This window comes from Manacus vitellinus, unplaced genomic scaffold, assembly GCF_001715985.3.
Source record: "Manacus vitellinus isolate BGI_N305 unplaced genomic scaffold, ASM171598v3 scaffold_1_pilon, whole genome shotgun sequence".
Lineage (NCBI taxonomy): Eukaryota > Metazoa > Chordata > Aves > Passeriformes > Pipridae > Manacus > Manacus vitellinus.
The window spans coordinates 42,010,879-42,030,378 of record NW_021939396.1 but is presented as its reverse complement, the minus strand read 5'-3'; the positions used below and the strand labels follow the sequence as shown (position 1 = coordinate 42,030,378).

General features: G+C 38.0%; 1 protein-coding gene across 8 annotated transcripts in view; it reads left to right on the top strand.

Annotated features, from left to right (window-relative positions):
• DTNA (dystrobrevin alpha) overlaps positions 1-19,500 on the top strand; it is a 183,566-nt gene that overhangs the window by 132,144 nt on the left and 31,922 nt on the right. For 3 of the 8 annotated variants that reach the window (XM_018080499.1, XM_018080489.1, XM_018080480.1), the window contains exons 9-10: positions 2,936-2,944; positions 5,090-5,170. In XM_018080499.1, coding sequence (XP_017935988.1) covers positions 2,936-2,944; positions 5,090-5,170 — 90 coding nt within the window. Of the gene's footprint in view, positions 1-2,935; positions 2,945-5,089; positions 5,171-7,012; positions 7,103-12,407; positions 12,486-13,117; positions 13,211-19,500 lie in introns of all 8 variants that reach the window. The other 5 variants (XM_018080451.1, XM_018080461.1, XM_018080513.2 and 2 more) reach the window with 3 other exon arrangements.

The window sequence follows — 19,500 nt, the reverse complement described above, 5'->3', positions numbered from 1 at the left end:
GTCAATGGGATATATACATACAATCAAGTACTGGGACATAGTGTTGGTACGTCCCCATTCTCCTCAAGAGATCTCCGTTTCAGCACTTTGGGATGTATTGATGCTGAACATTAGTTCTCAACTTCGGTGCATCACAGGTATGTCTTGACATGAGACACCAGAGAAAAGTGAAATTGGACCAGTTTTGTTGAAACCTGTGTCAGAGTTCTCACTGACTTTGGTGGAGCTGTGGCTTCATTCAGGTCTGAGGAGTTGCATGAGTCTGCATAAAAAGTGAGTCTTAAACTTGTCAAGTCACTTGAAAAGAGTCTGTTATTTTTACATTTTTATATTTTGAGAAAGCAAAATTATTTTTTGGTATATACCAAAAATAAAAATAAATCACTACTTTATTTCTGCAGGAGTCAAGAAAATCAAAGCAGAGAGACAATGCATTTGTGCTGGCTGGGGAAATTATTACTTTGGATTTTTTTTTTTTTTCCTAAGCATGCCTGCCATCTACAGTGGCAGTTGCTCAGATTTTCTTATTTATAAGTTTGATTTGCCTTTACTTACTGGGTCATTAAAAAAAAAAAGGAGAGAAGAAAACACTATTAAGTTTTCCATAGAATTCAGGAAAATCAAGACATTGGTTGGAAGAAAGGTACAAAGAAATTAACTTGGAAAACTTGTTCTAAAAATACTGTCTTTAAAGGATTTCTCTTATTCTGGTATATTTCTCAAGAAAATATCTTTCTTAACCATCTTCCTGGGGTCCTGACTGAAGCATTTCAGGCAGCAGCTATTATAATTGTATTTGCATACTGATATATATGTTACTGGCAGATGGAACTATTCCAGTCTGTAATTATTATGCATATTTACTTTTGTCTGGACTGAATATTTGTATGTGGCATCTTTAAGGGCAAGTGCACACCAGCCATTGTGGGCTGTGCAACACCTGGAAAGTTTACCTAACCTGCCTGACATTTTAAGGATAAATCATGATGATGGACCTCCTCATGTGGTTATAGCAGAACTTTTTCAAGGTGTAAGAGAGTGTTCTGGTTTAAGAGACAAGGTGCTGCCTCTGACATATACATAGTGCCAAATCCCTCTTATGCTCTAATGTCAGTTAAAATCCTTGCACCTCTTTATGGAGGAGTAATGAAAGGATGTTGTTCTTTGGAAGAAATGATCCAGAGTTGGATCTGCTGAGCTACTGCACTGCTGTGCGTGGTGTAAAAGCCTGGCTCCACTGGCAAGTCAGTGATAATTTCACAGGGCAGATTTTGGCTGTCCTTAAGGGAAATGGGAAGAGGCAGGGAGCTTGAAACTGAAAGAGAAGCCTCTGTTCCCTGTTGGCTGGAAGCCCTGGAAGGCCTGGGGTTATGTGAGATAACGGGTGGCAAAAACTGGGCTACTGTGAATTGATTAAATGCATTTAGGCAAGGCAAGGGGAAGGTACCATAATTGAGTAGGAACCGATCCAAATCTCTGCTGTGAAATTAACACCTTACCTTATTCCTAACTATACGGACATAATTTAGAGTGATTGGATGTGAGAACAAACCACCATCTATTTTGTTTTATGACAGAGTTTCTCTTTATTCATAGATTGATGGTAATATAACTTGGCAATATATATTGGCTATAATGATGCATGAGTGAAAAACCTGTAAGTTGTGGAGGTAGCTTGGTCTACGGCATAATTCACACAAATTAACTGAGGGGAGAGATATGCTACAGAACCTCATTGAGAATATCTTCTCGCTGATGTGATTTTTATTTTTAAACATAATGGAAGTTGAGAGAAACAGCTCTGGGCAGGAATCCAGGCAAAAAAAGGTTTTATATGTGCATTAAATGGAAGAATTTTGGCAACAAAACAGTATCCTTTTCTTAGCTTCTAGCTTAAATGGGGACAAGTGCTCCCATACAGACTTTTCTTTTGATCATTCTTCCACTTTAGAGTGGCACCACACAGAAAGACTGCATGGTTTGGTTTCTTTTGCTGGTGCCCCACAGAATTTTCAATTAAGCAAGAAACACATCTAAGGCCTCGTCTAGAGAAGTAATTGTAGTTAACAAGGTGTCATAACCCTGATGGTAGAAATCCCCCCACTGATGGAGGGGTCATTTTTTCTTTCTGTCCATGAGATTAGCAACAAAAAAAGAAACTCCAGACTGCAGAGATGACAGACTAACTGGCATGGCCAGTGGATCATGAAGGTATTTTTCTGCACTGGCCTGAATTCTTAAGTCTGTGAGAGCATTATTTTTGACATCAGTGTGAACAGGTTAGACCAGCCTAGAGCCTGGGGCACTTTGGAAAATTCCTCTTATTTAATTTGCTTTATTACTGTGGATATGTGTTGTGCCATAGCATACTTTTATTACATAGCATGTTTCAATAGCATTAAGTGTTTTCCATCTCCTTGAGGAAAGTTAATTATCATCAGCTCAGTTTTATTAGAAAGCTTAATCACTCACTTCTACAAGTTTAGAAATAATAATTTATAGTCCAGTAGCTGAGTTTTCCTTTACCATGAAGTCTCCTATTCTTGTCTTACCACATCACACAACTGCATGTGTTTGAACATCCATTTAATATTCAAGCCTAACCTGAGGAATGTGACAGTGGGCATCAGCCTTTAAAAAACTTGCCTTGGGAAAACCCAGATTAGTTTAATATATTTTTCTTCATATAAGAATTTACAAACTAAGGCTAATCACAAAATCTTAGCAAAGCCTTGGAGTTTCTAGACATTTGTACATAAAAGAAACTCTGCATATGTAAACAGATTAATGACCTTTTATGTATAGAGGCTCTCATGCTTTTGCAGAATCAGGGTCATAAGAATGGAGTATGTCCAATGTACTACTTAGACCACAAATGTATTAAACTGGCAATTTAATTAATGATCTCTTTTCCATTTTATTCTGGCTGCAAAAGAGATACTTGGTGAGTATTTTTCTTCTTTAGTACACTTATTGGAGAAAAAGCTTGGAAAAAAATGCAATAATCTCAATATTACCAGTCCTTAACTTTTATTAGAGTCCAGGGTCAAATATATAGTTATCCTTGAACAGAGACATTGAAAGGGAAGGGCTCTTTTGGAGGTTAGAAACTTTCTGACCCACCCCTTTCTTGAGTTAAAGCTTAGAGAAGGCATTAACCTGAATTGTGTTTGTGGTGATCTGCTGAAGTCTATGGGTGCCCCCTGCCCACTCCTACTCAGTCAGCAGAGGTGCACTGGGTGCAAGGCAAAGCAGAGTCCAAGCTCTGCCAAGGGAACACTCCTCCTGCCTCCCTTTCTGGGGCAGTGTTGAGAATCAGCCTCTTCTCCCTTCTCCTGTGCTATTTAGGACTCCACAGCCACTCTGCAGAGTTGGACCCATCTTTCAGAAACACCAGCTTATGCCCAATTAGTTTTTGAATGTGTTCACTGTTCAGTAACTGAATTGGGAAGAGGGAAAATGTAGTAGTCGCATGCAGTTGGTGTGAACTATTTCACCTTCATCAATTACCAGTTTACAATTCCCAGGCAACAAAATACCAGTTGTTTTCCCATTAAATAAAATTAAGTTCTTAATAATCTCCCAAAGTATATTTCCAAAGCTCTATATTTCAAGATTCATCCTATAATCAGCTTTCCAGGGGATTGTCTCTGATCATGGCCTCAACCGAGCTGTTCCTAGCTCTGATGGAATCCATAAAAAATAATATTAAACACTTCTCCATAAGTACCTGCAGGACAAAGGGCTGCTTCTGAAATTGTGACTGACCAGAGCTGGAGGTTTTCATGTGGTTCTGCAGATGCAGTGTTAGGCTAAAACTATACTTTCATATAAATAAATAACATGGCAAATCCTAACTCTTTCTAGTCACAGTTTTAAATGTTTTAAAATCAATGTGGCATTATTATGCTGCAAAATTCATTTAGATTCATCAAACGCCATATTTATGCTTGTTTTCTAACAAGTTACAAAACAAGATATATAGTAATAATTCACTTCTGTGCAGTACTGGCTTTCTTACAAATGCTTTGGATGATTGGTTGTCTTGCACAATTGGAACTCAGTGAATATTTTGCAGATAGCTACTATATTTTGATTTGCATATCTGCAGAATTCAGAAAGCAAGATAGATCTTTCATAGAGCTTAAAGGGGATATTAGCCAACTTGAAATCTAGGCAATTTGAAGTGTGAATTACATGTGGCTTCAGGTTCTGCTCATATCTGATTGAAAACCCTGTGATTTTAATAACATATTTTGTAGTTGCTCCAGAGCATCTAGATCTTTTGCCCAGTGTTGCATAAGAAGTCTATTTGGAAGGGGAACTTTCTCCATAATGGATAGAGAAGGAAAAATTATCCACAGATTATTTTTTAAGAGTAGACAATAAAAGAAAGCAGAGGAAATATTCCTTCTCATTTCATTTTATAAAATCGGGAAATAAAGAATGTAATGATAAAACCATCATTATTAATGGGTCCTCCTAAACTAGATACTTATTCTACATTTTGGCTTGGGGATTTGGCATACCAGCTAAAAAGCTTTGCTGTTGGATCAGTTTAGTTCTACATGTATTTTATGGGACGCTGAGGGCTGTGGGTATACTGTGGCCACTAGGTGGATGTGGTAGCATGGAGCTTAGCACCAGGGATAGCCTCATGAAAAGATGTGTCATTTACTGGCACTTACCCCCTGCAGACCTCCACGCTGCCACAGTAAACTGACCACCAGTGCTCATCCTGGCTGGTGGAAAGCAGTGACTGCACCATGTCTTTGGGAAGGAACAGTGGCGTAGTGGTTATTCTGCCAAGGCAGGGGAAAAAAAGTCAAGCAAGTTGGTCAAAACTCACCTCAGAACACACAAAAGCATAAAAGTATTATTTCCCTCCAGGCCTAAGTATCAGTGTGTTTTTATTAACTTCTGCTTAAAAACATAGCATCTATAATTTGGAACTATTGCTACATAAAGCAGAAGATGCCAGTAGTAATGTTACTTTAAACAAGAAGCTCATTCTATTCTCCATTAATACTGTTGCTGATGGAGGGGTTTTTGGTGCAAAATTAATGCAACTGGATATTTTGCCTCCTAGGCCTCCCCGACCTGTAACCAGCATGAACGACACACTCTTCTCCCATTCTGTTCCCTCGGGAAGTCCCTTTGCAAACAGAAGGTGAGTTCTTATCCTTATTTATGTTAAACAACTATATTATAGTAGTGGAGGTTTTGATTTTCAACTCCCTCACAGGAAAAACAAAACCAAAAAACGACTCACAAAGTAAAATTAAGAGACATGAGCAGAGAAATGCCCTGGTTATTTTGGACTGATACCCAGACATTTGGATGGAGAGCTGGAGTTAAGGCTTCCCAAGCTCCTCACCACAGATCACCCTCATTTGAACCATTATGATGCACTAAAATGTGCTCACATGCAACCTAGACATGTCACAAGGACTGAAAACAGGCTATTGGTAAGAAACCATTTTGTAGCAACACTATGGGAATAGGAACTGGGACATGCCATTGCCTACTGGGAATGCCTGCATTATACTGCAAGATAGGGTATGAACAAGGAGAAAATGTGTTCGTACTTACAAGTTATAGCAAGACATCCTTACTCCTGTTAAACCACTCTGATATTCATTAGAGGCTACAAGAGAGAAGGAGTAGTCTTGGAATATGGACACCGACCCTTCAGTAAACAAATCAGGGAAGAATCACCAGAAACATTAATCCCAAAGAGTAGGTGATTGCAGCTGTCTGTGTACATTTTGACTCAGTATTTTGGCTCATACAACCAAAATATGTATGTAGCGTTTGCTAGCTGTCTGACCCGTATGTAAGCCTACCAATGCACAAGGTGGCAGAAAAATAACTTCCTGCTGCATTGGGGAAGATGAGCAATATGTCTTCTTATTATTGGCATTTTATTGCTCGATTCCTGCTGCATGTGTCAGTGCTTCAGCATTCCCAAATGACTAAGCACAATCCCTGGGTATGCATAGCTGCATATTGTAACATCAAGACCAAAACCAAACCTGCAGTGTACACTGCAAAGTCAAAGTAAAGATGGTTTACTACTACTTCAATTTACAAATTTTTTTGCCAGGACCTGTTAACTCTCAACGTTAACTTAATGCAAGTAGCTGCTGGGTGTGACTGAGATCCTTTTTGAAAGCCAGTCCCAAAGCAGCCTCCAAGGCCAGGATCTACTGCCTGTACAGTGAGACTGCAAATGCAAAGTAATTTCTGTTGTTATCATATATGGGGGTTTATGTGCAAGGCAGGATAATGTATTTGTGGCCTTTCCAGGAGAGGTCATTAAGAGCAGTGCTCTTTAAGAGTGTAGTCATTGCTTCTGTTTATCCCCAAGAAGTCCCTGTGCTTGTTCAACCTGCAGTTACCTGCAGTAATAATCATAGCACTTTCTACTGTGCTGCTTGTTTTTCTCTACATGTAAAAAATATCTGATTATTTTACTTTTGTCTTCAGTAAATGACTGTCTTTTACTATCAGGATTAGATGTACATGCTTCCTGAGCTATTAGAATTCCTTTTCTGCTAGGAAAAACTTCTTGATGAGAATCCCCTGAAGGCAGGAGATAATAACCAACCCCCTCAATCATAGGTACCCAGACTTCCCATATAGGTGGATAGTGTGATATCCTTATACAGTTAAGAGTTTCCATGGTGCAACAGTCATTCTAACTCTTTTAGAGTTAGCTGTACCCTGATATGTAAAATAATTACATTGCTTGTATATTAAAAGTTTTGTAACTTTTGTTTCATTGACCTAGCAGGATTTTAGGTGTTTGACAGCTTATGCTCAGCATTTTTATTTTCACCTCTTATAAATTTAATTTGCTTGTTTTTATTGGAAAGAAAAAGCACCCTACAAATAGTCAATATTCTTTCTAAATAAATGGCATTTATTGTTACAAACCCACTCTGAACACCCTGCTCTCTCTGTATACTTATTGAGTTATTAACAAGGTTTCATTGTTTGAATCATTCAGGTTACTTGGGGGTATAAATGCAGCCAGTCCTGTGGCTGATGAGCATTCTCTTATAAAGCTGTATGTAAATCAGCTTCACAACAATTCACGGTCAGTATGAGAGCACTAACCTACTAATCGCAGTAGTTCTGTAGCTCATGCACTAAATCATTAGTGATTCTGCTAAACTACTCAAGATATTCTTTAAGGATGGGCTAGAGGGTTTCTGTGGCTCTAATTAGTCTTTTGAATAGACTTCCTGCTGGCTGTGGGCTTTGCCAACTTCTCTTGCTTCTGCGCAGCACAAGTCTTTCATTTTGCCCTTTCACGTAGGATTAATATTAATGTGTCTAGTGGAAGCTGGAAACGTTGCTTTTGAAAACTGAAAAAACTACACCTTTATGCTTTCATCATCAGTGTATGACTTGCCTGTTGTATTCTTGACCAAGGAACGAAAGAGGCTTGCACAAAAGCCTGAAAATGACTCCAGGTCTCACAGCCAGCCTCCTCTTCCACAGCTTTCACTGCTGGTGGTTACTATTCTGCAGTTACTGCTGCTTGCCAACAACCCTCCCCGGATAGCTTTGCTTTGCTTTTCAAAATGACTACAGGAAAGGCAGATCTAAGTCTTGCTGAAGCTAATGAAAACTTCCCATTTATGTAGTGAGCATTGGATTTGGACCCATGCCTCTGGTTGCTGCACCCTTTTTCCAGTATTCCCTGGCATCTCAGTGACTTAAAGGAAGATCCTATTTCATTCCACATAAAAGAAATATGCAGTTGGATAAGAACAGTTTCCCTATGTTTTTTACTGTGGAGTGCAATATACTTTCTTTTTTTTTTCTTTTTTTTTTTATTAATCCATGAGCATTAGCTATAATTCAGTAAGAATTATAGAGACCAAGGTACTTTTCTGCTAAATGCCAAGGTCTTCAATCTGTGTTAGATTAATAACAGTATCTTCATTCATTCTTTTAGGTTTTACTGTTATTATTGCCCTGGGAAAATCAGGCCTCGTTAGTGGAAGCTCATCCTCTTGTACATCAGAAAAACAGACTTTGACAGCTCTGTTTGCAGTTGTGCTTATTTTATATTAAATACTCCATCATTCATATTATAATAAAAATTATACAAACTCAGGGTAAAATTTCTAGCTGGATGTAATCAATGTTAAAAGCTCTGCTGGCTGTGTTTTCACTGCAGATAACTTATGGTTACTTTAATTTGCATTGCAATCTAGTCCAGAGGTTTCAGATAGCTTTAAATAAAGTTTTTATGTAATTAGAATGTTTATTCAAAGGAGAATTGGCAGTGAATGTCATTCATACCATTCCCATGGTATATATTTCATTTATTTTATTTATATCATGTTCATATAAGAACATAGCCATTCCCACCAGTTTCTCCCTGTAGTAGCAAATGCTAGATTCAGCACACCAGTTCATTCTGCTGCTGAAAATGGACAGCATCCCATAAGTTCAGTACAATATCATCTTAATTTCTGGATTCGTGGGGTAAAAATTATTCCAAAGTTCAAAGGAAGTGGGATTCAGGCTTTCCATAAAATGCTTCTTAGTTCCTTCAAGACACTTTAGAATCAAAGTCCACTTAAAATTTCTGTGCTTATTTGCTTTGAGCCACCAAGTCTGTAAGAGAGCTTTAATGAGGAGGTTGGCTTAACAATTACAAGCACTTTCTTCTAAATATATACAGTGTGGAAGTTGGTATCAACAGTATGCTCTGTACAGCTCAAGAACAACTTTAGAGCACTTATGTTAGAAAAGAAGAAACAAAAAAAGTCTGTAATCTTCTCCCAAATACCAAATCATGGTCATTTGCTGTGATGACAGCTAACATGATTAAAACCACAAGGCCTGTACTTGTTTTACTGTAGCTAATAATCAGGAGGTTTTCTGTCATTTATTTTTCTGATTTCCGATTGCCTAGAGGGCAGCAGAACAAGGGAATGTTGCTGCAGAGTAGGTAATGCCCTTGCAAACCCAAGGAATTGGATATATTATGTCAAAAACAAGCAAACTGAGCATTATAGAAACTTTTGTCCAGTCAAGAGGAATAACCCTATATTCTGAATTAATGCTTTCTTCCTTATTTGAATACTTTTGTTCCCCAGCTGCAGTCTGTCAGTGCCACCCTAAAGTGTATAGCTGCCATAGTAATGGGTACAATCTCCTGCTCTTTCTTAATAAATGTTTTCTTTAAGCCATTGAATTATTGATCTTAGGTGGGATAAGATGAAACAGAATGATTTTTCTTGCATTTTTCTCAGGTCCCCCTTCACAGACAATACATTTAGTTCTTCTAAAGGAGTAATAAACTGAAATAAATGGTGTGATGCAGCACATTCTGCTGAACTTGAAATGACTTGGCAATTCTGTGGTAGATAGAAAGAATGCACTCTGATACCCCCAGCCAAGGAGAAATTGAGTCTTATTTAATGCTGAATCAGAATGGCTAGTGAATTTTGGAACTCCATGTAAAAACTAAAGGAAATGGAAATAGCAAGAGATTAAGGCTAAATTTCTGGACAAGAACTGTCTATGGAGCAAAACATACTGATTGCTGCTGTTCTCCATGTTTCTATCTCTGAGGAGTGTGGTAGACATGAACTGCATGTTGCCTTTGCATGTTGTTTTTAGAAAAAGATGAGGATCCTTATTTCATAGGCAATATTTTACCTGGCTAAAGGAAAGGTTTATGTTTCATTGTTTAGTAGACTAATGAGGCTTTAACATTTACACCAGTATTACTAGCTCTACATCTTTACAGACATATTCTCGTTGTTCGAAGTTTTGTCTCTTAATTTTGATGGAGAAACATTTTTTGGCATCTTACAAAATGTTCCATTTTAGCAGGAATATATCTTTAAAATATATGTTCCAATTGGAAACTCGCTGTGGCCAAAACAATCTCTGAAGTATTAATTGTATTTTGAGAATATGTGGAGGATGTAGGAAGATGTGGAAAAACAAGAGGGACAAATGTCAGCTCTTCCCTGTGAAGGAGGGTTGAAGGTGGAAACAGGGAAAAAGTTTAAGGGATCGTACAAGAGACAGCCTAACCCTGGTAGCCAAAGATGCTGAAATTATGAAAGAATTGGTAAACACCCAGAGGATAATAAACCAATGAGAAACAACCACCATGGATCTGTCAAGAACAAATTTATGTCAAACCTAACTAATTTCATTGACAGAATAACTGGTTCAGTGGGTAAAAAAGAAGCAGCAGCAATGATACAGGTTGACCTTAAGAGAACTTTTGACATAGTTCCAGATGACATTGAAGTACCCAAAGAAAATATGGACATGGGGAAATTAGTATAAGACCAACACTGAAAATCAGTAATCATATTTTCAGAAGTTTGCTGTCATTCTAGGAGGACATACCCGCTGGGATTCTTGAAGGCTATCCTAAATCAGACATTATGAACTATTTCATGTAGTGACCTAATGGGAGTATTAGAGTGAGTGTATGCAATTTGTAGATGGTACAAAGGTTGAAATAGTTCTGGGAAGAAGCGCTTGGAGAGCAGTTTCTAAATGAAAAAAATGAGCTCAGTTGCAATGGTAGTAATTGATTTCCAAATGATCCAAAATCAATTAGAGGAAATTCAGTAATTATAAATGACAAGTACTGTAGCAAGGAAGCAAATAATCAAATAAAAGATGGAGCATAATTGGATGGACAGAAGTATTTTAACAGAGGACTTAGCAGTTGCAGTGAACCACAAACTAATTGAAGTCAGCAATACGATTGTTAGATTGCATTTGACCCTGGAACATCATGTGAAAAGCCATTAAAACTCATTCCCTGGAGGAGGAGACATCTGCCTGGAGGTTTGCACCCAGTGTAGGGCAAAAGCACGGGACAGATATGCTAAACAGCATGACAGAAGAGACACCCAAACATCAGGAAAGCATAGAAAACATAACTCGTGAGAAGAGGTTGGAAGATACAAGTTTACTTAATCAGCTAAGAAAGAAAAGGACATTGATGGACACAGTATCACTTGCTCAATGAGTAATGTTTGCTTGCCTGTCTCTCCACCCTAACTTCTGTTTCTGGAGCATAGGAGAGAGAACTTAGAGGGGGCATCACACACTGTTAGAGAGCAAGACACAAAATCTGCTCTAGAGTCTTTGGTCTCCCATTGTGGCAACATATTTATCTTTATTTTAACAACCAAAAGGTGCATTTTTGGCTGAAATGGCACACCTCTTGAATGCATTTTCCTTCTCTAACTGGGAAGAAAACATGTGGAAAACATATGCCTCTAGATAGCATGGAGCATGTTTATCTGCATGAATATTGCCTCAGTGGAAGCACAACACACATAAGTAGCATGCTGATGGGCAGAGAAATGTGAAGCAGGCATTTTTCCTTGCTGTGCAGTACAGCGCTTCATTCGGGTATCTTCCAGATTTATTATAAATCAATAGGCTCGAGTTCTTAGGACACACTTTGGTCCCATCCTTTTCAAACCCCCACTGCCAACCTTGCCTTCCTAAAAGGAAGGGAATGGCATACATCTCGTCTCACTGAATTAATTCTTTGTCCTAATATTAAAGGTTTTGATCTTCAGAACATTAGAGACACATCTGCTCAGATTTATCATGCATCGCATTTGTGCAACATCATCTGTGGTCTGTAAACACACAGACCCACACCCCTGGATGCGCAGGTGCACGAGCATGCTCATGCACCCATGAGGTGCCAAACCAAAAAATAAAGGTGAATAATTTTTAAAAAGAAGAAAGTAAAATATAATTTTATTTTACTTTGTTGCTTTTCAAACAAAAAATGCTGCAGCATGAAAGACAAATTAACATTTCAATCTCTCCCATTTTTAACCAGTTTTATCTTATTAATGTGGATATTTAAGCATTGGGAAAGATGCAGTTACTGCAATTCATTAAATATTATAATTAGGAAAAAATATGTGTTTTGATAAACTATATAAATAAACTGCTATGTCCCATCACTGCATCTAGATAAATACATTTCCATATATTATTGAAACTATCTTATGGTAAATGTGGAGAAAAGCAATTCAACTGTTATGGTGAAGCTTTCCCAACTTGAAAGTGGTATTTGAGATGGTGTTTTTCTCGAAATCCATCTGGAAACTACACAAGTCTTCATCTCTCCATTTGTGAGAGAAGGACATTTTGTTTGTCTTTTTGGTAATGAGAGCTTTATAGCTTTTGGAGAGCAGGAGGGAAAATTTTGTAATTGGTGATTTTGCATTCCCTAAAGTTTTCTAAAATTCTTTAAAGCTTCTATTGATTTTTTTTATTCAGTCCAGGGCACTTGAATGAGTTTCTCCAAACTCTGTTCTGTAATGAATTTCAGACATCACTGTTGACCCTCTTCTTAGTTTTCCTGTCTTATTAACTAGCTCTCCTTCCAAGAATACTGAAGTAGAGCAGAGCAAACTGCTGGCTAGGGCTGCTCCAGCTTTCTTGAAAGGCAAAGGGTAAGTTAAAGAGAGAGTATGTTTGTAGCTTGCACTAACAAAGCTAAACCAAAACCTTTTCCCCTATCCCTCCCATTTTTAATGTATTCTATAAACATCTTTCCTGAAAAAATTGTGATAACCAATTAATCCAGTGAGCTAAGTAGAGCATGTTTAAATATATTTATGTACACCTGGATGTGTGAGGTCTTGATGAGACACTTCCAAGCAAATCTAGCTTGTGAATTCAGTATGTCAATCATGTGTGTTACATATCGATATAATGTTTATATGTAATACATAGTATATTAAAATAAATAATGCTGACCTCACAATTTGCTGTAGTTTGCAATAAATAGTACTGTACAGCTCCAATCCCTGGCCCAATCTGGCATCTCACCGATTTTTGAGGCTGGCTCTGTAATCAAATGCTACCATCCTATGTCACTAAATACTAAATACATAAATTACAATAATAACAAAATAATTCATTTCTGCATGTGGTGTGTTGTTTTCTGGGGGTTTCTTCTTCTCTAAAAACACTTAGGTGTTCGTTCCTAGGTTCCCATTTCACAATCTCACTTGCTCCTGCTTTCTCTGTTTATCTCTCCGTCTGTCCGGATCGTACCCTCTCTCCCGCGGCCCTGTTCCAGGTTACAGTACAGCCTCGATGTTGCAGACAGGCTGGCTGATGAACATGTGCTCATCGGGTTGTATGTCAACATGCTACAGAGCAACCCCGCACGGTTAGTGCAGGTTTGGCACCTTTGGGGGACCCAGGAAAGGGATGTTGGTCGGCCAAATGCTCTCTCTGTTCCCACCTGGCTACGAGCCGAAGCAGCTCTTCATGAGCACTTGCCTAAAGGGAATGTGTATGAACACAGAGTAGGTCCTCCCAAAGTTGGTGGATTCTGGCAGTCGCTGCTATTCTCTCTAGTGATGTTAGCAAGCTCTTGCTAAGTATTGCAAATAATTGCTTAGTTGAGAATGGCAGTGCAGATTGATTTGGGAACTTGTGCTCTAGGCAGTGCAGGGCTCAGTGGGGGTACAGAAATCTTTACACAGCGATGATTAATAAGTCCATGTTTTCAAGGTATTCATTTTTGAGGTGATACATAATTTGTAGCTTCACCTTCCTTGAAAGTAAAAAATGGTAATAGTACATAAATAAAGAAGATGATGATAATAATTTGCTTGTTGACCTAGTGAAAGAAGTTCATTTTTATTTTTAGATATGTCAGGCATTGTCTTTAAATCTGCCTGATGTCTGCATTATTTGAGTCTTGTATATAACTTTTCCCTTATCGCATTCAGACTGAAGGGTGTCTTGAACATACTTCATTGTTTCTGCTGGAGTGATTATGGAGCATCCTCTACTAAACACACCAGCTATCCTGGCACTTGAGATAGTGGCATTGCAGCGGGCCACACCAGGAAGGGGAAACGCTGGCTCCCTTCTCCAAGTGCAGCAGAACTCTAGACTTTGCAGCCCTGTAGCAGCAAGGCGGTGGGCAGTGTGGTAAATGACCCTAGAAAATGCAGTGCTGAGCAGAAAACTGTACAGTGTTTCTGGCAAAACTATGCTCAGGAGGTTTATTTTGCTCAGTTCAGTTTACAGTACTGCTATGTCAGAATATTTCCCAGGTTAGATGAAAGTCTTCATTTACTCTAGTTTGTAGAAAGCAACAAGCAACTTCGTTTGGGAGAGTGAATGCAATGGTTCTCTGCAGTCTTACGAAATTCACTTCTTTGTGTAGCTCCTGTTGAAAATGGGAGTAATTTGTCGTGCCCAGTGGAACAAAGAGTCTCTCTCCGTTGTTCTGGATCCGCTTCTCTACTCTGTAGCCCACTGGAATGTGCCAGTGGGGAGAAAAAAGCACTAGTTTTTAGTGAGGAAAATGAAAACCATTTACTCAAAACAAAAGCATTTTGAAGGGGAATTTCATTCCTGAAGAAGCACTTCCAGAAAGCAGGCTTCTGGAGGAGTATTTACGCTGTGACTGTGAAAGCAAGCTGTTGGGGGCATGTGTGTAGAGCAGTCCTTGCCCATCTGTGATCGAGGACAGGAGTACACTACCACTCGGTCTAGTTTGATGGGGAGAAGAAAATCTGGCCCTGTCTACTACAAGTGACTTATTTGATATGGTTGTTCAAGAGGTGAGCAAAGAATGGACATGGTTTAGGGTAGTTCTTTGTGGTAGGCTGGTTTGTCAGGCATAGCATTTTGGATGCCATGTCTGTGATTTATTTAGCTTCAGTGACGTCCACCAGTTCCTCACCAGATCTCTTTGTGGGTGCCTAGCCTTATATTTACCATTTTCATCCTCTAAATTTTATTCTATATATTCTGACCTGTTCCCTCATGGTTTTGAGCCAACCTCAACAAGTCATAGTAGTAAATTTGTACCCAAATTTGTACATACAAATCATCTGCCATAACATCTAACGTGTTGGTTTTGAGGAATGAATGGAGAGCGACTGATAATGGACTTAATAATTTAAAAACCTGATGTAAAGCATAGTACATAACATCTGATTACTGACATTAAATCACTGCAGTCATATCATCCTGATGAGAAACAATCTCAGTTATTTGTGTAATTAGATTTTGACAGAAACATAACTGAGAGGGACAGCAGTCTTAGTCATGTGTCAGACCAGGCTGCATTGCCATTTTCTGCTTTGTTGGTAGAGACTTCTGGTAGAGAAATGGAATGGTTACATTTTGGTAAAGACAAGAACAAAGTCTTGCCATTCTGAAGTTCCTGTGTGAAGCCAGTTTCCAGGACAGGTAGGTGAAGCCTCTGCAGGAGGCTCAGCTGCTGCATCTCTCATAGTCTCAAGGCAAAGCTGAACTCCTCCTGTCCATGCCCCGAAGTAGCTAGATGCAGTTTGCTCAAAACCCACCCAATTGTGTTAGGATGGTGCTGAGTTCAACTTATTTCACCCTGCATCTTAAGAAGATTTGGTAACCTGAGTAAAGCCTGTACTTAAACATAATCAGGTAGCTTATGATGTAGGGGAGGCTGCAGCTGGCCAGCTCTGCTGTTGAATCTGTCTGCAAAATACCACTTGTACATACCCAGACGTGCCATTATATGTTTTCAAGTGCTTCTAACAGCCAAAGATGAAAAGAGGGATGATTGTAGCTGGACCTTTGTCTGCAAGAAAAACCTACAGAAATACTTTGTGAGCATAATACATAAAATTACCCTAAGAACTATATAGTAACACTTTAAAACAAAATGAGCTTTGGATTTTTTAAGTACTGAGTCAAGCTGATTTGTAGTAGCTAATGATCAGTGCAACACAGCCCAGTATAACTTTTTTTCCATTTTAAGTGCAGCTGGTATTTATATTTTAATTTTTGTGGGGTGTTAAAATTAATTTAATTAATTTTAACTTATTTTTGTTTTTCATCTGCAGTTATTTGATACTGTAATTAAAAGTACAAGTTTTCCTTTCCATCCACCACAGGCTAATAAGCTACTTAAGGGTTTTTTAGAAGCCAGTACTCCAGAGCAAATTAAGAAACAAGAAAAATAATCAATTCATTATTTATAGTAACTGTATGGGTAGAAAACGTATGCCTTAGCCAGATGTTTTAAATAGTTTAATTGTAAAGTCTGGTTTAATATGTAAAACCAATATTCGATATTTACTTTAGTTCATCTTTAGTGTCTGATTCTAAAAAAGAACTTTTAACTGCAGATAGTTTTCACTTTTGAAAGTTAGAGACTTTGCCTAGTTTTGAATATTAATTCCACATATTTCAGTCTTTTTCTTTTCAGGTGCAGAAGAAAATAAGATCAAATATATTAAAAGTAGGAGGTTATTTTGGTTGCACAGAAAGCTATTTTCTGGGTTTTTTATGTTATACTGTGTAGTTCTGTGGTGGGTCCTGTTTCTGTACTATAAAAGTGGCATGCTACTCCATGGAATTTTTTAAAATGTTTATTAAGGGAGCATGCACAACAACTAACTGTAGCTAGGAAGGTCCATCTAATCTTCTCTTGAAAGAGGAAAAACATTCAGAGACCAACTGCTGCAGAGGAAATCTATAGACATTTGGCTTCCTTGAATTGAGTTAGTTTTTATGATTATACCCCCATAGCTGAATGTTATTAATATTTTGGTGGTAAAGTCTTGGTGATTCTAAAGTAAATAGCAAATTAACAATAGCAGAGAGCTCAGATGATGTGTCTCAGTTTAAAGTGCCTTAAAACCAGGCCAAATTTTAAAGTGTCATGGTTAAACACTCTTCAGAATACATTTGGTGTGTTTTTATTGTTTTTACAGCCCTGGGGCTTAGAAACCTACCCTTTAATTTGTCTGTATTTTCTGTTAATTTATTTAAGCGAAGGTTTGTAGAATAAGAGCACATCATGAAGACCACATTGATATCTCTATTGCAAAAATTTCACAAGAAACTTTCCTAACCAGTGGTGGCATAGTTTTAAGACCAGCAGGGAACATCCATATCAGCTATTGCAGGGTGCCTACTGCAGAACAGGCTGGTTTGACACATCTGAAGCCTGAGAAATAGCAAAGATCTTCCAGTGTCACTCCTTTGCTCACAGGCTATCCTATTTTTCCTCCTTTGACATCCTGTTTTTATGGAACTCCCTTAGACCGCAGAAGTCCTATATACAGGTGATAATATTGGATATTCATTCTACATCTGTGTGGTGATAGATGCCAGACCAATTATTACTAATAATTATAAGGTCTTTAAAGAAATGGTCACTAATGGAGAAGCAGTGTTCAAGTGTTGTTTAACAGTTTTAGAAAAGAAGAAGCAGTACAATATTTGTATGCAAAATGTTTAGTTTCTTTCAAAGGGCTGCCTGAATCATTCTCTTGAGGATCCCAAATTCTGCACACATATTCATGATATTTAAAGCTTGTGTGTATGATTGTCATACTGCTTCTCTGTATGATTGTCCGTGAAGTTGCTGAAGTAAGCTAGAAGTGAATTATGGCAAATTAGAACTCTGAGACATTTGAGGCTAATGCTGCTGTGCATACCTCTGTGCTTGATGGTCACAAAGAATAGGTTTATTCTGGAACTAAATTTATCTCTGGCATTGAAATTTAATTTACAGAGCTTTGGAGCTAGTGATTTGTGGCATTCATAGACCAAATTTGATGCACTGCTACATCTATTTTTATGTCATCCACCTATGCATAAATACATATCAAGTACGTTAAATACAAGTAAGAATCAAAAAGCTGCAGTGGCTTGGTTCATTCAGTAAAGCCACTGTCTTGGGGTTTAGCTCACTTCTCAGAACTACAGTGCAGATTGTGTTATGCCAACAAGTGGAACCATATTCCATTTTTCCAGGATGGATAATGTGGCTGCACATAGCTGTAAAAAGGAGAATTGATGCTGAACGCTTGCTGTTTTTACAACCATCTGTTAGGATGCAGTGTTTTAGTAATTATGGTAAAATTAAAAATTTAATGAACTGTCATTAAAGTAACCTGTATTACCTGGTTTACATAATTTTATGTGTCTGCAAGACTTGCTTGGCCCTTTCTTTCTCTGCATGACATATCAGTACAGTAAGCATGAGTATGTGAGAAGCAGAACTATATAAATTTAGAAAAATACCTTTATCTTTCAGAATGTAAATAGGTTAGCCCACAAGAATCTGAGTAAGTATAAAATTAAGCTATATATGTAAGAAAAAAAAATGAAAACCAAAAAGTCAGTGTCCATCTACCTCCAGAAGTCTTGCATGCAGTCTGCAGCACAAGCTTTGCTTACACAGAACCTCGTTGTGTCTCACTTTTCAGAGCTTTACTGTTTTTCTAAACTTCATGTTTGTGATCTCACAGGTTATTGTCAGAATGAGAAAAAGATGATATTTGTCTCTTTTCTTTTACATCAATAAGCCATAACTAATCCACATGACACCCAACTTTAGTTTAATGATCAGTGAGTATCAACCACTACCCATTTTTCAAACATAACATTTAAGTCCCAGTGGATTTAATCGAGCTAACCAAAAGATGCCCATTGTAGTTCTCTGAGGTACACAGGGACATGAACTCACTGAGAAATTTTGGAGAAGTATTTCCTTTTCCTTTTAAAGATGTCAGTTCTTCAAAAGCAGAACTTTTTGCACAAGTTTCCTCTGGAAGGCTTTTCAAGTTCAAGATACAATTTCTGGCAAAAATCAGAATAAAATCCTATGCCCAGAGCAATTCTTGTTTTGTGCACTTTTCTGAAATATGAAGCTCATTTTGCCAGCAACCAATTGCATACCCTGAAGAGCCCATGGGCAGGGAGGTGTGTGCCTGTCTCTCTTCAGCCAAAAAAACATCATACAGTTGCAAAGGGATAAGAAGAGGCCAGACTTACCTCTGTCTGGGACAGTCTGCAGACTGTCTTGTACTCTGCACAGCAAAGTGTTCTTCTCTCCTCTTCTTAGGGCTTCATTTCTTTTCTCTTGTATATGCTAGAATTACTGAAGTATAGGATTCTAAAGCCCAGGATTATCCAGGGTCAACTCAGTCCTCTTCAGATTTCTGGTTTTATCAGTTCAGTAGTTTTGATGGTTCCCTGCAAACTTATAAATGTTTAGAAATAGTGAAGGTTCTCACTATATTACCTTTTTCCTGCTCATCTGACTAAATAATAGCCTCCATTTAAAATAAGGACAGCTGGAAAGGTATTTACCTAAAAGAAATATTTGCATTTTATATTTTTAGGGGGAGAAAAAAATAATAAGGTGCAGTATTTTAAAGGAATTCAGTATATTTGCTCTTTAGTTTCTTACACTTTCTGAACAGGAGATTTGATTGGCAATCTCCAGTCTCCATTGGAGATTCTGCATATGTGACTGAAGTCCACCATAGTTGGTGCTAGTAGACTCCTGAATCCTGCCATCAGGAGTTGTCTCCAAGTTGGAGTGAGTCTGGGATCAGTGGTGATATATAAGTAATAAGTTGCAATATTTTAAAGGAATTCAGATATTTGCTGTTTAGTTTTTACACTTTTTGTTCAGTCATGCAATTCTCTGAAGTC